General features: G+C 34.4%; 1 protein-coding gene across 1 annotated transcript in view; it reads right to left on the bottom strand.

The window, feature by feature from the left end:
- ERBB4 (erb-b2 receptor tyrosine kinase 4) overlaps positions 1 to 23,767 on the bottom strand; it is a 1,120,642-nt gene that overhangs the window by 672,183 nt on the left and 424,692 nt on the right. The window contains exon 2 of the mRNA XM_032638162.1: positions 14,946 to 15,097. Within this exon, the coding sequence (XP_032494053.1) occupies positions 14,946 to 15,097 (152 nt within the window). The remainder of the gene's footprint in view (positions 1 to 14,945; positions 15,098 to 23,767) is intronic.

The following is a 23,767-nucleotide window of genomic DNA, read 5'->3' as shown; positions in this document are numbered from 1 at the left end:
AAATAGGAAACTCAGAGAGTTAAATAATTTGCACTGGATTACATCATTAGAGAGTTTAGAATCTAGGTTTTCTGTTTGTCCATTAACTGTTTGAAATAAGCACTGTGGCAGAAGTGAATCATGAATATATAAGTTTTAAGCAGGAAAGAATAAAGGCACAGCAAGAGCAAGAGTGACATGAGATTTACATGGAGGGTACCCAAAAGCAGCTCCGGGGGTAGATCTAGATGCTTTCTGAGTCATCATTCAACCAGGAAAACTGCTAGTCAAGAATGATCCATGAAATGTGGACCAACTCTAGTCAAGACGAAATCTATAGCTGAGATGGTAGCTAATAAGTTTTAACCCTCCCAAGACAAACCACCCAAGTCAAGCATCTTAGCATTTTAATAAAGGCTCTAAGAAGTGAAAAGCATTTAAAACCAAAGGAATGAAATTTTAGAGAAAGATAAGTAGTGTGTTCAGGGGCCATGCTAGTATTTTCTACACCATACTATAACACTCTTCAAATCCCTGTTGGTTGGAACCTAAGTAAAAATAAATAAATTATAAAGGAAAATCAGAAGACGATTTCGGATAAAGCTATGATTCTAGAATCACATCAGCTATGCACAAACACCTTGCACTAAATCTATCACTGGAAGGTTAGAAATGTTACTATCTGCCTTTTGAGAAGTCAAAGTATAATTGAACAGCACAGAGTATCTTCTGGGGAAGTAGCATCACTCTCCAAGAAAATGGAAGATTCAAAAAAAAAAAAGCCTACAACGTGTTTTCTACCAACTTCCTACCCAATGCACAAAACCCTGTCCCTCCTTTCCTGAAAAATCTTGACTGAGTATCCTCCACGGAAAAGGCAGAATTTTATGATGGAGACAGTGTTTTACAGTTGAATGGATGTGAGATTTGGAGACAGAGATCTGGATTCATGTCTTGGCTACATCCCCCTTTTTGCTGTGTTTGACTTTGATAGACTCTGTCCTTCTCTGCAAAATGTTGATAATAATGGCAATGTCATTGTATTATCATGAATATAAAGTAAGAAACACTCAGGGAAGGTAAGAGAATTAAATAACATTCACTGGGTGCCTACAATATGCCAGGCTCTTTAAATTCATCTTCTCTTTTTTGCTGCTGTATGGTACCAATGGCCCAGTGCCTGGAATATACAAGGTGTTCAATTAAGGGTTCTGTCTATTTTCCCCATCTAACAAAGCACCCCATTATATTGTTAGAATGCTCTAATTGTTAGCAAAATTTTTATTTTAAGCTAAAATCTGTCTCCTTTTAACTTCTGCCTAATTCTGTCTTCTGGAACAACTCAAAACTAAGCCACTCCCTTTTCTATGAGAGCCCTTCAAATATCTGAAAACAATTACCATGTTTTTCTTTCATCCTTTCCTCACCAGGGTCAACACACCCACTTCTTTCAGCTGTTACTTTTGAGGCATGGCTTTCTGGAAACATACTGTCCCAAATGCCTATTATAGACACGATCTAAGCCAGTCAATTATATCCTTAAACTTAGGGCATTTATCTGAACATAATAGTCCAAATGCAGTTTAAAAAAATGTTGTTGAATCTGTGCTGAGCAGCTTACTGACCAATGAATTAGATTATCCTTTTAGCAGTATTTATGCTAGCAGGATACGTATTTTTTTTTTCTCACATGTATACTGAGGGAGGGCACTAAAGCACATGACATGGTTAAACAATTAAATATCATAAAGACTAGATCTATTTTTGTTGGAGAACATATTGTGACAATTCATTTCGAAGTTTCCTTTTCAGTTAGCCACAGATATAGTTATGAGTTCTATGATGGAAATGTAGAAGACATTAATGGGGTTTAATTATCTATAAAGGTAAACTTTGTTATGAGTTCTTAAGTGATTCTCTTCAGAATGTTCTGAGTTTAAGGTCTGTCAGCTACTGATGCATGACCTGAACAAGTCAGTTAACCTTTCTGTGTCTCAGTGCCCTCATCAGTAAAACGGAAGTGTCCTGCTATTTCACAGGGGCAGTGAGAATCACTCAATTAAAAAGACACATTGTGCATAAACACGTAGATACCAAGGCAAAAAGTGCCTTATAAATCTTGAATAGAGGAGTCAATGTTTTTTAAGGTGAAGCTCTCCCACTCAAAATATTAAAGATCTAAGCAATTTGGAAAGCACAGTGGAGTCCATTTAACACATGCTTTACTTATTAGTATATTCCTGTACTTCTGGCTTCCTCTCAGCTCACCAAAATCCACCCTGTCCCCAGATTTTATTTATTGCTTACTCCTCTTTTCTTCTAAGCTTTTTAATATGGTCTATCCCTTTGTAAAGAACACAACTTCTTTCCTTTTACCATATTCCTCTCTATTTGCATCACACATTAGTTAACTTTTTCCCTCTGCTTCCTTAGGAAGGACATTTGATTGCTGACCCCATGAGTGCTCACACCTTCCCTACATCCTGCTTCATGGGGAATAATAAAGCAGATGCTGTTGCAACTGTCTCACTGAAACATAATAACTGAGGACAAAATGCCCAACTAAGTCACACTCCATTGACATCTGATTGTTGTTTAACTGATAAGAAGGAAAATCAAAATGGGACTTTTCCAGAGCAGAGTTATCTGTGAATTTTGTCACCAGGAAGGCTTTCAAATTAGTTCCTGAAATAAAACTGCAGCTTCCCATCTTGATTCTAAATGTGTTATAATTACATTCAACAAACACAAGGTTAAGCCAAGCACTTAACAACTAGGTTATTGTCCCCAAAGGCTTAAGTGCAACTAATCATTTGGTGAGCTTAACTTCTTATTTGCTGAACCTAATTGCAGAGTTTGAAATAAATGCAGCAGTCACCTAGTCTTTGCAAATGAAAGTTTTCTTGATAAATGCTTTACTAACACTTCCATTCTCTGGCTATTCTCCTAGCCGACATTTGACTGAGTTCTGACAGTGTACCTTAGTTGGGATGCAAAGCACATTTCCATTGAGAAAGTCTTCCTGAAAAACTGATAGAAATTCAAGAAAGCTGCCACCAGATATCTTTGGCAACAACAACTGGCTCTCCTTCCTTTGTCCCTGTTACATCCAGGACAATACATTTGCCTAAGTACCTAAATTTGAGATCTCAGAGTCTTTTTGTATACTTCTCACCCACAACCTCTATATTCAGTTAGTCATTAAGTCCTATTAAATCTATCTTCACAATGATTATTGAATGTATCTCATGCTTTCAACTGTCACAGCAACCAACTGGTTCCAGGCTCTCATCAACCTAATAATCAAAACTTCAGATATCGAAATAACTCCATACTGTCACAAGATTGAGTTCCCCAAATAATACTTTCATGTTAATAACTGGTCTTGTCTTTTCTTCGGGCCTCTCACTGTTGTGGCCTCTCCCGTTGCAGAGCACAGGGTCCGGACACACAGACTCAGAGGCCATGGCTCACGGGCCCAGCCGCTCCGCGGCATGTGGGATCTTCCCGGACCGGGGCACGAACCCATGTTCCCTGAATCGGCAGGCGGACTCTTAATCACTGCGCCACCAGGGAAGCCCCAACTGGTCTTGTCTTAAAGGCTCACCACAATTTGGTCCTGTCTCCCTTTCCTACCTTAACATCCTACCACCTCCATATTTCTGTTGCATCTCAAATCCTTCCCCTATGCACAAAATAATTCTTCTTTTTTAGCCTCCACATTTGTATACTGAATTAAAAAATGGAGGAAATTTTCCAAGTAAAAGTACATCTAGAATTCCTTCTCCATTTCCTCTATTCTTTTATAACTCTTTATAACTCTTATTATTTTTTCACAACTAACAAGTTTTATTTCCTCTACGAATTTTTTAAAAGACTCTATGTACTATTTTCTGTCTGAAGTTTAGGTTTACAACAAAAATGAGCAGGAGACAGAGATTTCTTATATATCCCTTGCCTCCACACATGCATAACTTCCTCCACTATCAATATTACTCACAGAATGTTTTTTTTTCTTTTTTTTAAACCAAGGATGAACCTACAGCATCCCATATAATCTTCCAAAGTTCATAATTTACCTTAGGGTTGACTGTTGGTGTTTCATATTCCATGTGTTTGGACAAAGATATAATGACATAATTATAAAAGTATATAAAAGTATACTAAAGTACAATACTCATCATTATAGTATCATACAGAGTGTTTTCACTGTCCTCAAAATCCCCTGTGATCTGCCTATTCATCTCTCCCTACCTCTCCTGGTTGCACTAGCAACCACTGATTTATTTATTATCTCCACAGTTTTGCCTTTTTCAAAATGTCATGTAGTTGGAATCATATAGCCGTCTCACAGTCCCTGGATAGTTTGCTCTGTATTTTCAGTCTTTGTCCTCCTTGCTTTTCAGTCTTTGAGGATTCTGCTGACATATCCTCTAACTCAGAGATTGTTTCCCCAGCCATGCCCAGTCTACTAATAAGCCCATCAAAGGCAATCTTCAGTTCAGTCACATTGTTTTTGGTTTGTTTGTTTGTTGATCTCTAGCATCTCTTTTTGCTTCTTTCATTTTTCTTAATATTGATTTATTTAATTTATTTATTTTGGCCATGCCAGGTTTTAGTTGCGACCCGCAGGATCTTTAGTTGCAGCGTGCGTACTCAGTTGCGGCATGCGAACTCTTAGTTGCAGTATACAAACTCTTAGTTGCAGCATGCACGTGGGATCTAGTTCCCTGACCAGGGATCAAACCCAGGCCCCCTGCATTGGGAACGCAGAGTCTTATCCACTGGACCACCAGGGAAGTCCCTGGTTCTTTCTTAATATTTCCATCTCTCTGCTTACTGTGACCATCTGTTCTTGTATTCTGTCTACTTTATCTACTAGAGCACATAGCGTATTAATCACAGTTGTTTTAAACTCCTGGTCTGATAATACTTGCCATGTCTGGTTCTGATGCTTGTTCTGCATCTTCAAAATGTGTTTTTTGCCTTTTGGTATGCTTTGGAATTTTTTCTTGACAGTCAGGCATGGTGTGCTAGATATATAAAAGGAGGTGGTGTAAGTAGGCCTTTAGTAATGTGGTGAGGAGACAGGAAGTGTTCTATAGTCCTATGATTAGATCTCAGTCTTTTAGTGAGCCTATGCCTCTGAACTGCGAACTCCACAAGTGTTTCTCGGTTTTTTATCTCCCCCTTTTGGTGGGACAGGATGGCTAGACTGGGGTGGAGTTGGGTATTTCCCTTCCCGGGGTCAGTAACGCTCTGATAATACCTAGCAGGTTAGGCTCTAGTTAACTAATTTCCCCTGAGGGCAGGCCTTTTAAGAAGCATGACCTGCATTTCAAAATAGTTCCTTTTCCCCTCTCTCTGCCAGAAGCCTAAGGGGATTTTTCTCCCACATTTACTGTGGAAATTCATTGAACTTCTGGAGGTAAATCCCACAGTATTATGGAGGCTCCCCTATGACTGGGTGCCCCTGAAGAGTTGTTGAATTTTCAGTCTCTTCAGCATTTTTATTTATTGTTAGGACAGAGTGGTGACTTCCAAGCTCCTTATATGTGGAACAGGAAACCAATTCTATGAATCTTTTTGTGACACCTGCCCCAAACACATCTAAATACATAATATTCAATCATCCATTATTTATCTTATTCATTTTTGTGTGTGTGCCAGGCAGGGTGCTAGGTGCCGGAAACATAAAGAAGGACAAAATGTAGTCCTTGATCTTATGGGGGCTAGAGTCCATTCTGGGAATGTCTGTGACATTTACTACCTGTACTACTTTTTCAGCATTTATAAGGTTTGGGCTAGGAACTGTTAACTTATAGTTCTATACTTCTTTGTAAAACACAGTACAACAACTTAGTAAGAATTGGCAGTCAATAAAGATGTGCTAAGTGAATATTTTTTTATTATAAAATCTAAATAGTGAAGTAGATAAATTTGTCTCAAAACATTTTTGTAGGGCTTTCCTCATTCTATCAGCTACCTGCACCAAGTTAAGACTGGGTCTGTTCAGGGTCCCCAACCACAGTGGCTCTCCCAAGCCCCATCTTCTGCCACAATCAATCTAGTTCTGAAATTTAAAACAAAACTTTTTTTTCTATAAAAATCTATTTCCCTTGTTTCAAGTTTTCTAAAAACCTGTTCTCTCTAAGTAACAGCTTTGGTAAATAGTGGGCAGTAGCAAGACAAGGTGCAAATGTCTGAACTCTGAGGTGAAAGAACTGGGTCAAAATTCTGGCTTAGCTGTGCGGTTCTGAAAAAGTCACTACATTTCATCACTTACAAAAGGAGAAAGGCCTTCCCTCGTGGCGCAGTGGTTGAGAGTCCGCCTGCCGATTCAGGGGACACGGGTTCGTGCCCCGGTCCAGGGAAGATCCCACATGTCCGCAGAGCGGCTGGGCCCGTGAGCCATGGCCGCTGAGCCAGCGCGTCTGGAGCCTGTGCTCCGCAATGGGAGAGGCCGCAACAGTGAGAAGCCCGCGTACCACCAAAAAAAAAAAAAAAAAAAGAATTGGAGAAAAATAAAGCTAATGAAAATGTACATAATTATGAATTTCTTTTAAAAAAGTTTTATTTGATTATATTCCAGTGTTTGGAAATTAGAATTAAAAGGTAGCCCACTGCCAAAACGCTCCTAGTTAGTTTTAAAAACTCAAATAAATATCATTTGTTCTCTCTCTTTGAACCAAGGTCTTTGCTACTTATAAATAAAAAAGGTGAAGAAATAACCTTTATACACTCAATTCCCCTGAGCAAAGAGTATCTAAGAATCATAGTGAGATGGGTTTGTTATTTGCATTTTTCTCTAATTAAGGTTGAGACAAGCCTGTAAATTAATTATACTCACCATTTAAGCCAAATTTAAATACCACAACCTCCAAAAATATTTTAAAAACCTCTGCATTTGCTCAGCATCTTAATAAATTCATTTTTAATTTAAGTATATTTGCAACAAGGGCATTTTTTTTTCCTGGAAAATGCATTACAATGTAGGGACTTTAAAAAAAATCTTTTATTAAGCAGTTTCATTTTGAATAATATTCTCTTAGAAACATTATATAGGGCTAGTATTTTACACTAATTTGACTCAGTCCTAGAAAATAATGGCTCATTAATATTTATATATATGTATGAATTGTCACTAATTTATATTTATAATATATATGCTTGTATATGTAACAGAATTATAAATTATACTGTTCTATCTCTTATTTCTATTTTCCCATACTCCTTCAAATATTCAGTTTCTACTAAATGTACATTTTTTAAATAGATACTATGGAATTTATTTTGTTTTTAATATTTTTAAGATATAGAGAAAACTGTCATATATATATATTATTTAATATTTCACTTAAATGATTAAGAAAAAAGTTTCAGAAATATGCTTATATAACAGCCAAAGTGAGAATATAGACACATTTCATCTTTTGATTTTTCACGTAGAACTGCTGAAATGCGTCAGGATTTTGAATCAGTGTATATTTTCAGATTAAATAGTATTTAACCTCTGAGAAAAAAGATATATTTTTCCAGGCCAAGTGTAAATTGCACAGCTTTTTCAATTGCAATACAAGTTCTATGATTAGATTTAGTACAAAATCAAGTTTCAATTTAAGAGCCAGCTGTAAATATATGCGTATAAAATTGCATATGTAGTATGTTTAACAGTCCTAGAAATAGCTTTCAGAAACTATCAAAGATTCGAAAATTTCATTTAACCCAGAATGTCTGCTTTGGCCCAACAAACATCTTAAAATACTATTCTCTCAACTTCATTTTTAGTATTCTCTATCTCACCCAGCTAAGATTTCATCAACTAAAGACAGCAAATATGTTATATTTTACCACAAATGTAGTTTTACACAAAATTCAAACAGAAAGAGAAAATAAGAAGTTATAACACCGTATCTTACTTCACTGCTTGTTTAGCTGACATGTATTTCTTGAAGGCGCAATTTCTTTGAACCTCATGATAGTTAGTTCTAAGTATTCTGAATGTTGTGCTTCATAGTTTTTTCTTGCCCTCTGTCCCAAGTAGGGACACAGAAAACAAAACAAAACAAAACAATATTTTGTTAAATGAGAAAATAGTTATAGGATACAAATACTTGATATAGGAATCTTATTTGTCCACCATTTAATGGAGTTACAAATATATCACTTATTTATCTTACAAAGCTATTCAGGAAAACTTAAATTCAGGCTTGTTCTCCCTTTCTATATAATCCAATTAAAATATGTGTACAATTGAAATAGATATGCTGATTTAGAAAATGTTGCCCTCATATTTTAGGTAAATGTGAATATAATACATGTGGACCCACCTTTACTATGCCATAGATGTTTAATTTAAATGGTGTTTTCCTCTTCAATTTTTAATGATTCTAGAATATCACTACTTTTCTCATCTTGATTCCAATCAATCTTTCCAACACAATCTCACACAAGTCATTCTATCTGGTATGTAATGATCTAAAAACAAACATGGATAGGCAGTGATAGCTACTACTTTTTCTTTTTTTTATAGTCACACCCTATATAAAAGAATCTGTGCCCTCGGCAGTGAAAGCACGGAGTCCTAACCACTGGACCACCAGGGAATTCCCGATAGCTACTATTTAAGCAAACTATTCAATAAAGCATTTTCTAACCCAAAGAAATAAAGTATTTTGTAAATTATCTATTTTAAGAATGAATTTTTCAGTGTAGGGTTTTGCTAAACCATACTACACAGCAGAAAGTTTAGCACAGGCAGAGTTCAATGTGAGTGAGTAGGATATTGAAACACAAAACAAATACAAACCTCCACCATACACTGTTGGATTTAATTTTAGTCATCTGCTTTGAACTGCCAGAGGAGAATAAAAGGTAGGTCCTGAAGCTAGAAGTGGGCTGAAATGTAAATATTTCAGGATTTTATATTGAGCATGACTAGTTGTTCATTCTTACTGGAAACAGCTATGAAATAGGCAAAAGCAGGGTTGCTTGTTGCAACCTGAAACTCATTATTGCCAAGCATCATCCTTGATTTACTGTAACAAAACCATGCTGATGAAGCCAAGGTCTTAGGTTCCAGTGAGCCAGTCTGCATCTTGCAGTCTCTTATTTGCAGATTTATCTGCCTTTCTGCAAATATTTGTCCTTAGAAGAGTAACTATGCATAAGTATGAAAATGAAGTAATGTATAATAGGTCCATTACCAGCACGGGGAAAATGATGCAAATTTCATGTCCTATGGAGAGTGGTTGAAAAAGCAACATCCTCATACATGAAAAAAGAAAAAAAAAAAATATATATATATATACACATATATATAATATATATAAAATAAAAGAGGATTATAAGTCCATAGCATTATAAAATATTATTAACTAAAAAAGATAATATTTGAATTTAAGAATAGGACTTTTCTTTAGTAAAGAAAAAATGAACTATTTATATGATTTCTATAAAGAAACAACATGTTTTATTTTTCAAAAATAGAGTGTTAGATGGCACTGTTTCTCATATACTCAAAAAACTCCCTATAGCTCTGTCAAATATACAATAAAAGAAGACTTGTTTTTTTCAAAATTTGTTGCATTCCCATTGCAACATGTCTTATTCATTATCTGAGAGTAGATGCTTTTAAAAGATTTTTGCTTTAAAACACTATACTTTCTTACTCTTTCAAAGTCATTGCCTTTTGCTACCAATAACAGAATATTAATGTTGCTCTTTGAAAAGATATCTTAATGTATCAATTTATTTTATTTATTTTTCAGTAATAAAAGACATGTTTAATCATTAAGATTTAAGGTTTCTAGACTGCAGCACACAGAAGTCCAATGAATTACTGGCATTGTAGTATTCCAGGTCAATGGATCAACTGTTAAATAAATGTATCTCTTCATCTCTTCTTAACATACACTTTTTCAAAAACAATTTGCAAACAACTAAATTCAAGCCACAGATTAAAAGTGATTACCTATTATAACAATGGTTGAAGATAGGTATTAACATTCCTTATATATACTCTACATTATACATCACACTGCTTTACACTTATTTGGCACTTAAAAATTATTTGCTTAAAGTGAATATATAAAACAGAGAAAATAAATTTAAAGTACAAAAGCTAGCAGGTTAGGCACCTTGTTAGAAGCTCTGAGTTACTGAATGCCAGCAGTAGCAATGAAGACCAATGGATGACAAAGGAGAGAAACCCTCAAGAATTTTAATGAGGGTAAAAGGTCCAATGGTTCATTCCCATTACTTGCTATATTTCATCTTGTTTTAGAGAGTTCACAAAGTGTAAGACAATAGTGCAAAATCTGTGATTTTTATGCCTTGCTGTTTTCTATTATAAGTCTTAACCTTGTGACGGTGATAAAGTACATAGTAAGTAAGTTTTAGGGCCTTTTTCTAGCCAACTATACAGTGTCTCAGGGGTCTAAATTTAAGTACCATTAACTAGATTTTTTTTTTCCCAAAAAAGAAATATAAAAACTTGAGGTTACAACAAAGCTGGGTTAAAAGGTGTATACAGAGATAAGCATCAAGTTTGATATAATAAAACCATCTTGAAAGAAGGCATTTCAAAGTATTTTAATAACATATATCTAACAAAGATTAAGAAAGTATCTACAAAACATTACAGGGTTGTTGGGTTTTTTTGATTATATATAAGCACATCTTCAATCCAATTTCAAAGGCCCACTTCTGCTGTGTTCTTGAGATCTTGGGAGATATACTAGATAAGATATTTTAGTATCAGTGAAAGAAAACAAACCTATCTAGTTTAAGAAAAAAAAGGGAAGTCACTTCAAGGCTACTATCAAGTTCCAAGAGTATCCTATTGACCCAATGGCTGTAATGCAACCAATCTTCAGAAGCAGATTGGAACCTGGAAATGAATGGCTTCCTCATTATTAATTTGGGGTGAACGATCTCTTTCTCTGGTCTCTATGTCATTTTCAGTGTGTTGGCTCCATTCTGCTGTTTTCACAGCTCTCTCTGACACTCAAACAATGAGGAAGAAACAGCTGTGTTCTGGTACCCAAGTGGTCAAGAAGCTAACTAATATACAAACTGAATGGTCTTAGTCAAAATTCCAAATCCTCATGGGAATGGATTCTGATTGACCCAGACTGTGTCTTATGCCCACACATGTGACCTGTGGAGCTGTCACACTGAAATAACATGAGGAGGGTCCCACATATTTATCTAGGGAACATACCACATATAAAACAGCGATTTATAATTAAGTATTATTAAATATTAAGAATAACACATTTGTCCATTAAACAAAGACTTAATGAAAACCTACTACATTTTAGGCACCATTCTAGACATTGACTATTCAGATAGTAAAAGAGGTAAATACAGTATATGGTTAAACTGCTCTCGTGAATCACAGAAACTAGAGTGGTTTCTTACAAAGTGAACAACAAAAAAAACACTATGACCTTGCTAGTAGAGACGAAAATAAGGATGGAAAGTATTTTTAAAACAAAACTAATTTCTTAAAGACAGAAATAAATTCCAAAATGAAATTTAAAATCCCTATCTATGATGTCTTTCTAAACACCTTATAGATATGGGTCATTCTTAGAGGAAGGGAAATTGCACATCTCTATAAAAAGCGGCTCAATGAATTACAGTTCTATAAATATATGTGAGGGCTATGTAATCCATAGGATAAGTTAATGAAAGTTTACTATTCACTCATACAATTCAAAATTTATCATAAATGATAGCATAATGCAACATAACTAGATTTCCTTTATACGGGCTCTATTTATTGCAATGTGTCAATATCGAACAGATTATGTACTTTGGAAGGAAGCTACTAAAAACACAAATGAACCATAATGTAGTTATCAGAAGGAATTAAATTTTATATTAAACAGAGAGCTTTTAGCATATTCTAAGGTATAGTTAGAAATAATGGCTCATCCAGTGCAGTAGAAGGCAGATTTCAGCTAATAGTCCTAACTTTCAGGGACTCACCAAAAAACAGAGAATGGGAATCCAGAGAGTACTGTCCTAGGACCACTTCTTGGACTAACACTTGTCAATCTCCCTTGACTATTCCATCTTATCCCCAAATGCTACTTTGTCATTTGGGTGCTGATGTTTCCTAGATATTTATCTATATTATAAGGGTCTCTATCTCTCCAATTTAATATTTTATTCCATCCCCCAATTTATCTTCATCCACACTATACTATAAGTTCCACGAGAGGAAGAACCCTGTTTGATTCATTTGAATGCATGTGTCCAGTATCTAAAGCAATAACACTAGGTACACATTTATTAACTCTGACTTAGGGCCTTCTTTCTAAGCCTTAACTTACATTACTCCCATTGGAATGCCCTCCCACCCACCCACTTTGTGAGCCTCTTTTCATTTTCTCATGACTCAATCTAAGCATGTTTCTGATGAAATCTTTCCTGAATCCTTCAGAATTACCCATTCCTTTCTTTGCCCAGCACCCACACTTACCATTAATACAAGACCATGCTTTCATTCTGATTCTGACTTCTTATTTCAGTCTTGGCAACTAAAAAATTTTGTATGTGCATATATATGTATACATGCACACACACTCATACATGCAGTAATTATGTATTACACATCTGTAACCCTCTACAAGACTGCAAGATTGTTGAAACCAAGAACAATAGATTACTTGCTATTGTATCCTTGGGCTAAGACCATTTGCTGGGTAAATGAATACATGTCACTACTAGAAATGATTATTTTCCAAAGGAACAAAGTATACACTCTTATTAGTAAGTCAAAAACAAAAAGAAAACCTATTATAGTTATCATTAAACAAACATTAAAATTGAGATATGTGCATGAGTTAGTACAAAGTTTATATGAATTTTTAGAGATTCTTCTTAGGAGCCAATAATTACTTTTTTAAAGAAATAACTTATTTCTTGCTCCAAGTACAAATCTTGGTCCTCTTTATTTTATTCTTTCCCAAATCTGTTCATTCGATTAACTTATTTTTTTTTAACTTCAGAATAGTTCCTAAAAATGTAGAATATCCAATGGTATAGACCATGATGCCCAAAGATTTATATGCTACTTTCATATTTCTAAGATTAAAATTGACTAAAGTCAATTTTTGATCATTCTGTTACCTTATAAGAGATTAAGAATGATAAAATAATAAAATATGTAATAAGACAATTTTATGTTATTTATTTTAAAGACTGTCATAGTACTCATGCTATTTTTTGTTAAGCCAGTGAAATCTAGAGCAAACAAAGCAAGGAAAGAATAAGAAGAAAAACTAACATCTTAGATTGCCTTTTAAAATTTTCTCATATTATTCTGTTCTAATAGACCATTTAACCCATTTCCTCTGTTTTAGAATTCAGCTCTTACTTTTCCTTTTCTACAACATCATTGAGTTTCTTGGCATTTCTAACTAAATCTACAAATCAGCTCATATACCATCAAGTTTTTATTTTGATTTTGAAGAATAAATTCTATCTGAAAATAATCAAGACATGTTAGAATCTTGCAAACAAATTTTAATAACTAATACTCAGATGCACTGCTATGAAGAGGTTGTTCTAGGATAGCTTGTATGTGTTCATTTCTTGAAACGGTAGTCCAAAATAGAAAAAAAAAAAAGTGCTAAGTTCTTTTTAGGTCTTCTCACTCAAGGCTTCAGATAAATTTTTACTATCTACTATTGATAAACAAAGATGTCATAATTAACCAACATAGCTAATACAAGCTACATAACCTGTAGAATTAGAGTTCTATCAATCAAACAATACTATATGGAAACACCTTGATATGGAAATTCCCTATATCAATACTAGTATGATAGTCATTTTAAAAGCAGATATCATGTCTCATAGTGTTATTTAAGTTTTGAGGTGGTACATTTTCTGAGGTTGTTATCACGTCTAGACATTTTTATTACATTCAAAGTATTTCAAAAATGACTTTTTTACTTCTTATCTAAGTATGGAATGATTAAAGGTATCATAGTTCTCTAATTTACTATCTACTAAATAGTTTACTGTATCAGTATTCAAAACATTATTTACATCTTTATTTATATAAGACAGTGCTCCTGAGAAGTCTGTAAATAATATTGAAAATAAGATTGAATATATTCTAGGGATGCTATTATTTAAAATAATCTTATTAATTATTTTATGAAGAATAAATTATTAGTTACACAAAACACTGCATCCTCATCTCACTTCGTCAAAGTCTCTCTGAAGTTCAGATTTTCCTATACCTGTTCCGGATGAAGCAAAACTTAAGAAACTGTAGGCATTAAGTACTAATAACAGGTTTAACAGAATAAGGATAAATGAGAGCCCCCAAAACAAGTCTGTAAAAGGACTCGTCTCTGGGTAACTTCATATATGCACGTGTGCGTTTATATGCATGCATATATCAACTTATATAAGTACTTGTGATTTCCTATGACTCTCAATAATTTGTTGGTTTTCAAAAACTGATGTCATTTTTTCTTCTAAAGTTAACAGTATTACTCTCATTATGGTAATATGAAATAGTTTAAAATTTCCAAAGTGACAGAATGGGGCAGAAAAGGAGATTACTAGCTAAAGTTACCAATTCTTATCTGATTTGTCCTCTGATGCTCCTAGCCCACAGCCTAAAGTTTTCCTCTTGCCCGCCATTCAGAAAAAGACACACTTGCTAGAAGTCATGTCCTACACCCTGACAGAATCTTCTATCAATCTTAGGGCAACAGTAACTGTTCTAAACTAGGGTGTCAATCATGATGCCATTGGTACTCTTTTTCTTTTCCTGGGTGTGCCTTGGCATCTCTTCTCTTCTACATGTCTACAGTCATGAACACTGCCAGGCAGGGCAGATGAACATAACCATCAGGTACAAGAAGCTGGTCTGTCTTTTGCATTGTGACACCACTGTGCATTTACAAAGAAAGAAGAGAAAGAGACAGCTTTACCCGCAGAAAAGAGAGGTCCCGGTTGTGCTCGATGCTGGTTATTTCCAGGTTGCCCATGACTACCTCACAGTTCTCATAGTATTTGCGCAAGGCTCGGTACTGCTGTTCCAGGTCAGAGAGAGAGCTCAACTTATTCTCTGTTCCTGCGCACACTGCCAAGACAAGAAAAAACATGGGAAGTTATGTAAACTTTATATGACATGCACCATGACAATATTTCCCTCAACTCTTTTCCACAACAATCTACTCCAATTCCCTGAATTAAAATATTTTGAATGTTATTAAGACCCATAACCCAAACACTGATAAATATCTTCACTTTTATTTTTTCCAGCTTTACTGAATTATAATTGACATATAACATTATGTAAGTTTAAGGTGTACACATGCGGTATTGATACATTTATATATTGCAAAATGATTACCACCATAGCATTAGCGAACATCACCTGATTACCATTGTTATGTGTGTGTGTGTGTGTGTGTGTGTGTGTGTGGTGAGAACATTTAAGATTTACTCTCCCAGCAACTTTCAAGTATATAATACAGTATTGTTAACTATAATCACCATGTTACACCCAAATGTATTCATCTTATAACTGGACGTTAGCACTTTTTGACAAAAATCTCCTCATTTCCTCACTCCCAAGTCCCTGGTAACCACCATTCTTCTCTTTGTTTCTATGAGTTCAGCTTCTTTAGATTCCACATATAAGTGACATCATACATTTACATTCATAAAATGTATGTACTAACCACAGAGAGTAAGAAAGCATGGGTTCCACAGAAACATATAGCAAGGAGATAAACTTAAAATAATCACATTTGCTGTGGGCATATAAAGCATGCAAATACATTTAATTTCACTCAAACAAGATTTTCTTTCAAATTTATAATTTACTCTATTTTCTACATATGGAAGTAAATCAAAATCAAATGATAAAAGTAACAATTTTATTTAAAAAATATTTTTGTATTACAAAGTAATCTGATCTTAGTAAATTTTCTACAGAATTAAAACTTATGCTTTAAGCCCTCAAAAATGTTACCTTTTAAAATAAAAATATTAAACAACTTAGACGGAAACATTTATAAACATACACTACAAACAATATGTACTGAATTATAAACTTTTTCAATATCAACTGTGTCGCTGTGTATTCATTAGTGTTCTGAGGTAAAATAGACTGTTTGTTAATAAATGTTCTCAATCTGCCATCTTTGGGGGATGGATTTTGAATGTTTATATATAAGCTCATGTGTATACACACATCTGTGTTTTTTAGGTTGTGTGTGTATGTATCTTTCCTCTCCTCCAGAAGTCAGAGTTTTAGTTATTACTTCTCATGGTTTGCATAACTACCTGAACAATTTAAAGCACCAACTCTACCATTTAATGCACCAATTCTAATCTTCAATAGACTGAAAAAACTCTATTATGATAAGTGTGTAAAGTTAAAAAATGAATTGTGAATGAACATCTTTGAGTACGTTACATGGTATACACCAAACTTAAGACAAGATACATGCAGTAAACACTGAGGACACTAGAAAAAGAGCTTAGTAATGATGTCAAATATACATTTGTGTGTCATCTCCACAGGAATGACAAAGAAGACATGAGGCTTGATGTGGTGCTCAAGGGGATAAGTTTCAATACAGAAAGGAAAAAAAAATCTAGATTGGTATATTCTAAATAATTAGGGTCACCATAAAGCCTGTTTTTGCCTATTGACATATCAAAAATAACAAAAATCTGGATCTAAAAGTCTTGAAGAATAACATAGACCTCTAACCATAGTGGAAGTTCATTATAAAAAACAAAATAAAACACAAACGTTTCTTGTCTGGATTTCTAAACCTCATCAAACAGTATATTTTCTAGAAATACTCTTTTATAAGTGGAATTGTATCCCTCTAAGAGATATACTGAAGTCCTAACCCCTGGCACCTGTGAATGTGACCTTGTTTGGAAATATGGTTTATGAAATTCAGGTAGGATGAGTACGTTAGAATAGGCTCTAACCCAATATATTCAATGTCCTTCTAAGAGGAGAACACCCTGTGAACATCAAGATGCACAGGGGGAAGGCCATGTGACCACAGAGGCAAAGGTGGGAGTGATGCAGCTGCAAAACAAGGGATGCCAGCAACTGATGGCCAACACCAGAAGCTAGGAAGAGGCAAAGGAAGATTCTACCATGAGTCTCAGAGGGAGCTTGACCTTACTGACACCTTGATACTAGACTTTTAGCCTCCAGAACTGTGAAAGAATAAATTATTATTGTTTTAAGCCATCTAGACTGTGGTACTTTGTTAAAGACGCCCTAGGATATACAATCTTCAGAATTTCTACTTGAAATCTCACATTTAAAGAAACATTAAAAATCACTTCCATACTCCAGGGTTCCATTAGTTTATCACCTTGAAGTTACTCTCCCCATTCTCCCTTCTGAATGTCAGAGTCCTCATACACCATGCTGGAACTCATTTGTTGCCCTTGAGAATGTACTTTTTGTTGTGATAAGGATGGATACAAAGACCTCTAGAATCCTCAATATCCATTCTCTTCTTCCTTCACAGTAACAGACTGCACAGTTTTAGCTGGGCTTGTAGCCGCCCCAAATAAAGATTACATTTCTCTGCTCCTCTTGGAGGTAAACTTTGCAGGGGACTAAGTTCTAACATGTTGTATGACACTTTCCCAGAACTTTATTTAAAACATGTTTGGAGCCTAACTTTGACTCCTTTCTTTCCCACACATTCCTCCAATCTGCTGCCTGGAATGGAGATGCGATGGTTAAAACTTGAACCGCCATCTTGGAGCATAAGAATGAGGCACACACTAGAGACTGGCTGAGAAATGAGCTAAAGGAACCAGAATTTTCAAACAAACCTGTTTGCATGTTTATTAATCATGTTTATTATCATTAACATCAAGATAATAGTGGAAAAAAAAAGATAATAGTGAATTTTGGTCCTAGCTACTAAAATATTATACGTAGGAAGGATTAAATTCAAATTAAGTTATATGCTTCTGACCTTAAGTAATTTTAACTATTCTGTCTTGTTGTTTAACTGAATTTATTCCAATCATAATAAAACTACCAAATCATTCTTGATCAACTGAAAATTTTACTGGTTCTGTGGAAGTTTCCCTTATTACTAAAACTAACAAACATTATGAAAAAAATAAACTTCTATTGATAAGTACAGTAATGTTCAACATAAGCAGGAGAACAAGAAGCAATTGATTCCAGTATATGATCCTTCTCCATCAAGATCAAAGTCCCACTTTTTTTTTTCAATAAACTGTAGAGACTCTAATAAACACTCCTGAGCCCCAATCTTTATTTTTATTGCTCACAGCAGCTTTATAACTTGTAAAATGTCTTCTGAGAAAAGGTATAATTATATGGGTTTATGAAATATAGATTTCAATTATTTTAAATTCCAAGGAGGACAAGCTTATATTTTAATGCAACTACCGATGGGGGTAATTAAGCATCGATTAAGAAACTTGCTCACCATTTCTAAAATGTATATAATGCCACATTGCAATTTATGTATCGTTTATGTTGTACAAGTTTCTTTCAGTCAGAAATAAAACCCACACTTTAATATCAATATATAAAAATCAATATGTAAACATCTAAATGAAAAGATTTCTAAAATATTTAGTGTATTCTGACCTTTTCTATAAAAGCTTAAACAAATTTTGGGAGAAAATCTATCTATATAACTGTAATGCCTATGCATTTTTTCATGCTTCTCATTCTGCATATATGAAAAGAATATATAATATTAAATTGTTATTATTAATTATTATTACAATAATCTGTTATATAGGAGACCTACAAAGGCTATAAACTCTTTGAAGACAGATGCAATATATTAATCATTATTTTGTATCTGCTGAGCTGTATAGAATGGTACTTTGCGAGAAAGTTTTCTTTTTTTTTTACATTTATAAATATATTTTATTGCATGCATTTAGTTTCACATTTTGGGGGTAATTCAATTTTTATGTGGAAAGCTTAAAGGAAATTTGAACAAAGTGAATAATTTAACTTTTATCCATAGGTGACTGCCCATTTCACAGAGGACTTCTTGCTGAATTCTGCAATTTCTCAACTGATGGGACTCAGTGATGCTCTCTCAGTAAGTGGCCCATCTGTACTCATTTGCTGGTAGCTAAGGAGGGGGTGTGGTTTCCAGTCACGTGGTGAGGTGGCCTGCAGCTCCTAGAGGGCAGAGACCATGACTTTCTCTCTAAAGTCTGGTGTATAGTAGGTGCCCCATAAAGTGAATGGGTGTGACTGAGTTAACTGATTAGCCTCTGGAAGACACTGAGTGTTTGCAGGAAGTGGCAAAGAATAGGGACTCCTGAGATCCCAGAAAGGGGTAAGAGGACCCCTGTCCAGGAGGTTCCACATTGCAGAACCTTTGAGCAAGTATCTGCATTTCCCACTGGTTCTGTGCGCACAGGAACTTAGCTGAGTTGTTATGAATTAGGACTGATCCGGATTCTAATCTGGTCTCCACCTTTTGGTTAACCGTGTACCCAGGGACAGATGACTCTCCCTCTCTAACTCTTAGCTACTTCATCTTTCAAATGGGGTAACAATACTGCCCTCGAGGGTAGTAAGAACCAAATGAGTTATTTAATAATGTTAATTGTCATAAAAACAATTATAACTTGTATTCAGAAAATAACCCTCAATTCAGAAAAGTACCCATGTTCAATAAATGATCAGCTGTATTTTTATATACCATATGAAAAGAGAAAATTGGAATAAGTATATCTAAAAATATCTTTTAGTAACAACAAAAAATCATACAGTAAACAAATTCTAAATAATCAGAATACTCTATTCTCCAAACATTCTGATTTTTGGAGTTTTTACTATACATGATTCCAGTTAGGAAATATTTTTGTCTCAGTGAGACTTTCCTTTATATTTATGTTTGAGTCAAGCTATCTATAACGAGTATAATACTCCTCATAACTTTCATCTTGAAAGACGGACTTGATTTTAAAAGAACTAGTTTTGATAGGTGCATAAAAATCATTTGTATTTCTCTTCATGAAGCCTTCACTGAATGCCTCGCAACTTCCATTTGTCAATCGATTGTACAATCAGGCAATGTATACAAGACAATATTTAAACCATCAAGTTTCATTGATTTCGCAAAGCTGTTTATCAGACAGAATTGAAAAACCTTTTTCACCAGCCAAAACAGGTTTAACAAAATTCAGCCCCCTTTGCCAACACTATTATAAAGTCCTTAAACTAAAAGCTTACAATAATCAAGCTTCAGAAATCCCGAACTTACATGTACTCCCTAGAGTTTTCATTTCAATAGTGACTCCAGGAGTAAAGTTATATGTGAGGCCTTAATAAAATCACCAATTATTCTATTTGGTATTGATTCCATCACAAATGCAGCTATAGTTGCAAACATGGGCTTTTTAGTCTTAAGATTTACATCCAACAGTGAGTGAACTACATGATCCTCATTCAGTAAAAAATTAAGACTATAATTAGGAGTTTGTAGCAATATAAAAAGGTTGGTTAACAAAATTATTCATTTATTCATGGGGCAAATATATTAGAAGCACAAAGAAGAAACATTAGCAATATCCATATTAAAACTAAAAATCAATTATTGCCTCCACGCTTACGGCTGTAGAAACCAGCACTCCATTTGCTTACTCAAGATGAAAAGAGGGAAAAAAAATTAAATCAAAATATTGCCTGACTTTCGAAACAAATGCCTATGTGAGATATTAAGAAATGAATAATTATTTATTTAGCATCTACTGTTGATCTAGTATCATGAAAAAAATGTATATTGATTAAAATGCCCAAGGGCTCATGAAGTTGTACATGGCACCTAGTAAGGAAAGCAGCAAGCAGTGTATGTAAGTTATGTATATATTGTGTATGCACCATTCAGGGACTGTCTGCATAAAAAATATTTGGTAACCTGATAAAAGTTCTCTAATTTTTTTAATCTGATTTAACACTAAGTACTTTCTCTTTCAGAAATGTTACCATAATAAATATGCTTTAGTTTAATGTACATTGTTGGGCATTTAAAAATCATTAAAAAATATAAAATAGATAAAGAGAATATCAGAAGTAGCATACATTTTCAGTGTCTATTGAGTGCTATTATAGTTACACAAAGAAGTTTTGCAGCTCTATGTTCAATATATATACTGAAATGGGGCCAAATTTGCTACTTCCTCTACTATAGCCATTTAATCCAAGCCATCAAGGCTATCTACTCTGGACTTTGAAAGCAGCCTCTTAACTAACTTCTTACTTTCCCTACTTGCCCTTGTTAATTTTTTGCACAGAGGCCAGAGTGATCTTTTTGAAAACATGAATCATTCACATCACTCCATCACTGAAAACAACCCTTGGCTTCTAATCACATTTCTTATAAAATCCAAACTTCTTACCATAGCCTGTAAAACGTATATTCAGATCTTTGCTCAAATGTCACTCTTTCAGAAAAGCCTTCTCTGACAATCTTATCTAAAATAGATACCAGGTTCCCATTCATCATGCTCTGTCTTCTTTATTTTTGTTTTACTGCTATCTGAAATTATACACTTGCTTGTTTACTTGTTTATTATATGTCTCTACATTAGAATGCAAGCTCCGTCATCAGAGGCCCTTTCTCTGCTCAACAGAGAAGACACATAGCAGACTCTCAGTCAATACCTGTTGAATAAATAAAATGGACCTTGGAGAAATAATTAAGCCAGTATCAAATGCTGGTCCTTCTATTTTTAAGAGCTGAATGAACTTGAGCAAGTCACTTTGTTACTTGGAGTTATGTGGAATGAGCACTGGACAAGGGCAGTGAAGGTCAGGATGCCATTGCTCCAACATTTCCTAGCTGTGTAAATTGGGACAATTATTTTCTTCTCATTGGGTCCAATTTTCTCTTTTATGTTTCCTTCCAGCTCGAAAATTCTGTGATTGAATTTATTTCTAAAATACTTATTTAAAACCTACTCTACACTGTTGGGAATGTAAATTGGTACAGCCACTATGGAGAACAGTATGGAGGTTCCTTAAGAAACTAAAAACAGAGCTAACATATGAACTAGCAATCCCAGTCCTGGGCATATAGCCAGAGAAAAACATGGTCTGAAAGGATACAGGCACTCCAATGTCCATTGCAGTGCTGTTTTCAATAGTTAAGACATGGAAGTAACCTAAATGTCCATTGACAGAATGACTGGATAAAGAAGATGTGGTACATATATACAATGGAATATTACTCAACCATTAAAAATGAAATAATGCAATTTGCAGTAACATGGATGGACCTGGAGATTATCATACTAAATGAAGTCAGACAGAGAAAGACAAATATCATATGACATCACTTATATGTGGAATCTAAGGAAAAAAATGGTGCAAATGAACTTATTTACAAAATAGAAACAGACTCACAGACTTAGAAAACATAGTTATCGGGGGGAAGGGTGGGGGACAAGGGATAGATTGGGGTTTGGGACTGACATGTACACATCGCTATATTTAAAATAGATAAACAACAAGGACCTACTGTATAGCACAGGGAACGCTGCTCAATATTCTATAATAACCTAAATGGGAAAAGAATTTGAAAAAGAATAGATACGTGTATATGTATAACTGAATCATTTTGCTGTACACCTGAAGCTAATACAACATTGCTAATCAACTGTGCTCCAATATAAAATAAAAATTTTTTTAAATGATAAAAAATAAAATAAAACCTACTCTACACTAAGTAATGAGTTGCATTCAGTGGGTGCTTTTAAGGAGGTCACACTGTGGCAACATCATATAAAGTTATAAAGTTAAACACTTATCAAATTATCCAGCAATCCCATTTATAAGTACATCCCTAGATAAATGAAAATTATGTTCACATAAAAATGCTTACATGAGAGTTTAACGGAACTCCACTCAAATTCACCAAAAATTGGAAACAACACAAATGTCCTTCAATGACTGAATGCTAACAAACTATGGTATATCTATTTCATGAATATCTAGTCAGCAATAAAAGTGGACAGATGATTGCTATAGCAACATGGAAAATTCCCAAAGGCATTATGCTGACTGAAAGAAGCAGGCTCAAAAGGCTACATACTATACGATTCCATCGGTATGACATTTTGGAGAAAGACAAAACTAAAAAGGATGGAGAACAAATCAGTGGTTGCCAGAAGATGGGTATCTGAGAGAGAGGGTTTGACTGAAAGACCATGAGGGGAATTTAGGAGATGGCAGAATTCTTCTGCATACTGACTGTGGTGGTGATTACATAGTATACATGGGTTAAAACTCAGAGAAATGTACACCAAAAAAAGTCAGTTTTACTGTATGTAAAATAAAACACACACACACTCAGGTCGGCTTGTATGTTTAACAGAGTTAAAAATGCCCCTTTATATAAATCATAAAACATTCTTAATATATTTGTTCTTAGGCATTTTATACTTGTCATCTTTGAATAATTTTAGTTACATTTTTGAACTGCTTATTATTATTACATATTTTTAAAACTCTTGATGACTCTGGTATTTTTTTTTCCCCCCTCAAAACTTGGCTACATTGCTAAATCCTTGTAATTTCTAATTAGTTTTCTTCATTGAGGTTCTTGATTTATCTAGTCTTCAATCATGTTATTTTATTTTGGTTTTTTGGCTGGTACTACTTAGACTTTCTAGATAATTTTTTTCAATTAATAAGCATAGTTGTCAATTCTATCTCTGTTCCGATCTTTACAGAAATGTTTTCCTTGGC

This window comes from Phocoena sinus, chromosome 7, assembly GCF_008692025.1.
Source record: "Phocoena sinus isolate mPhoSin1 chromosome 7, mPhoSin1.pri, whole genome shotgun sequence".
NCBI classification, from domain to species: domain Eukaryota; kingdom Metazoa; phylum Chordata; class Mammalia; order Artiodactyla; family Phocoenidae; genus Phocoena; species Phocoena sinus.
Note: the sequence above shows the minus strand (reverse complement) of the source record. Positions and strands in the feature narration are given on the sequence as shown.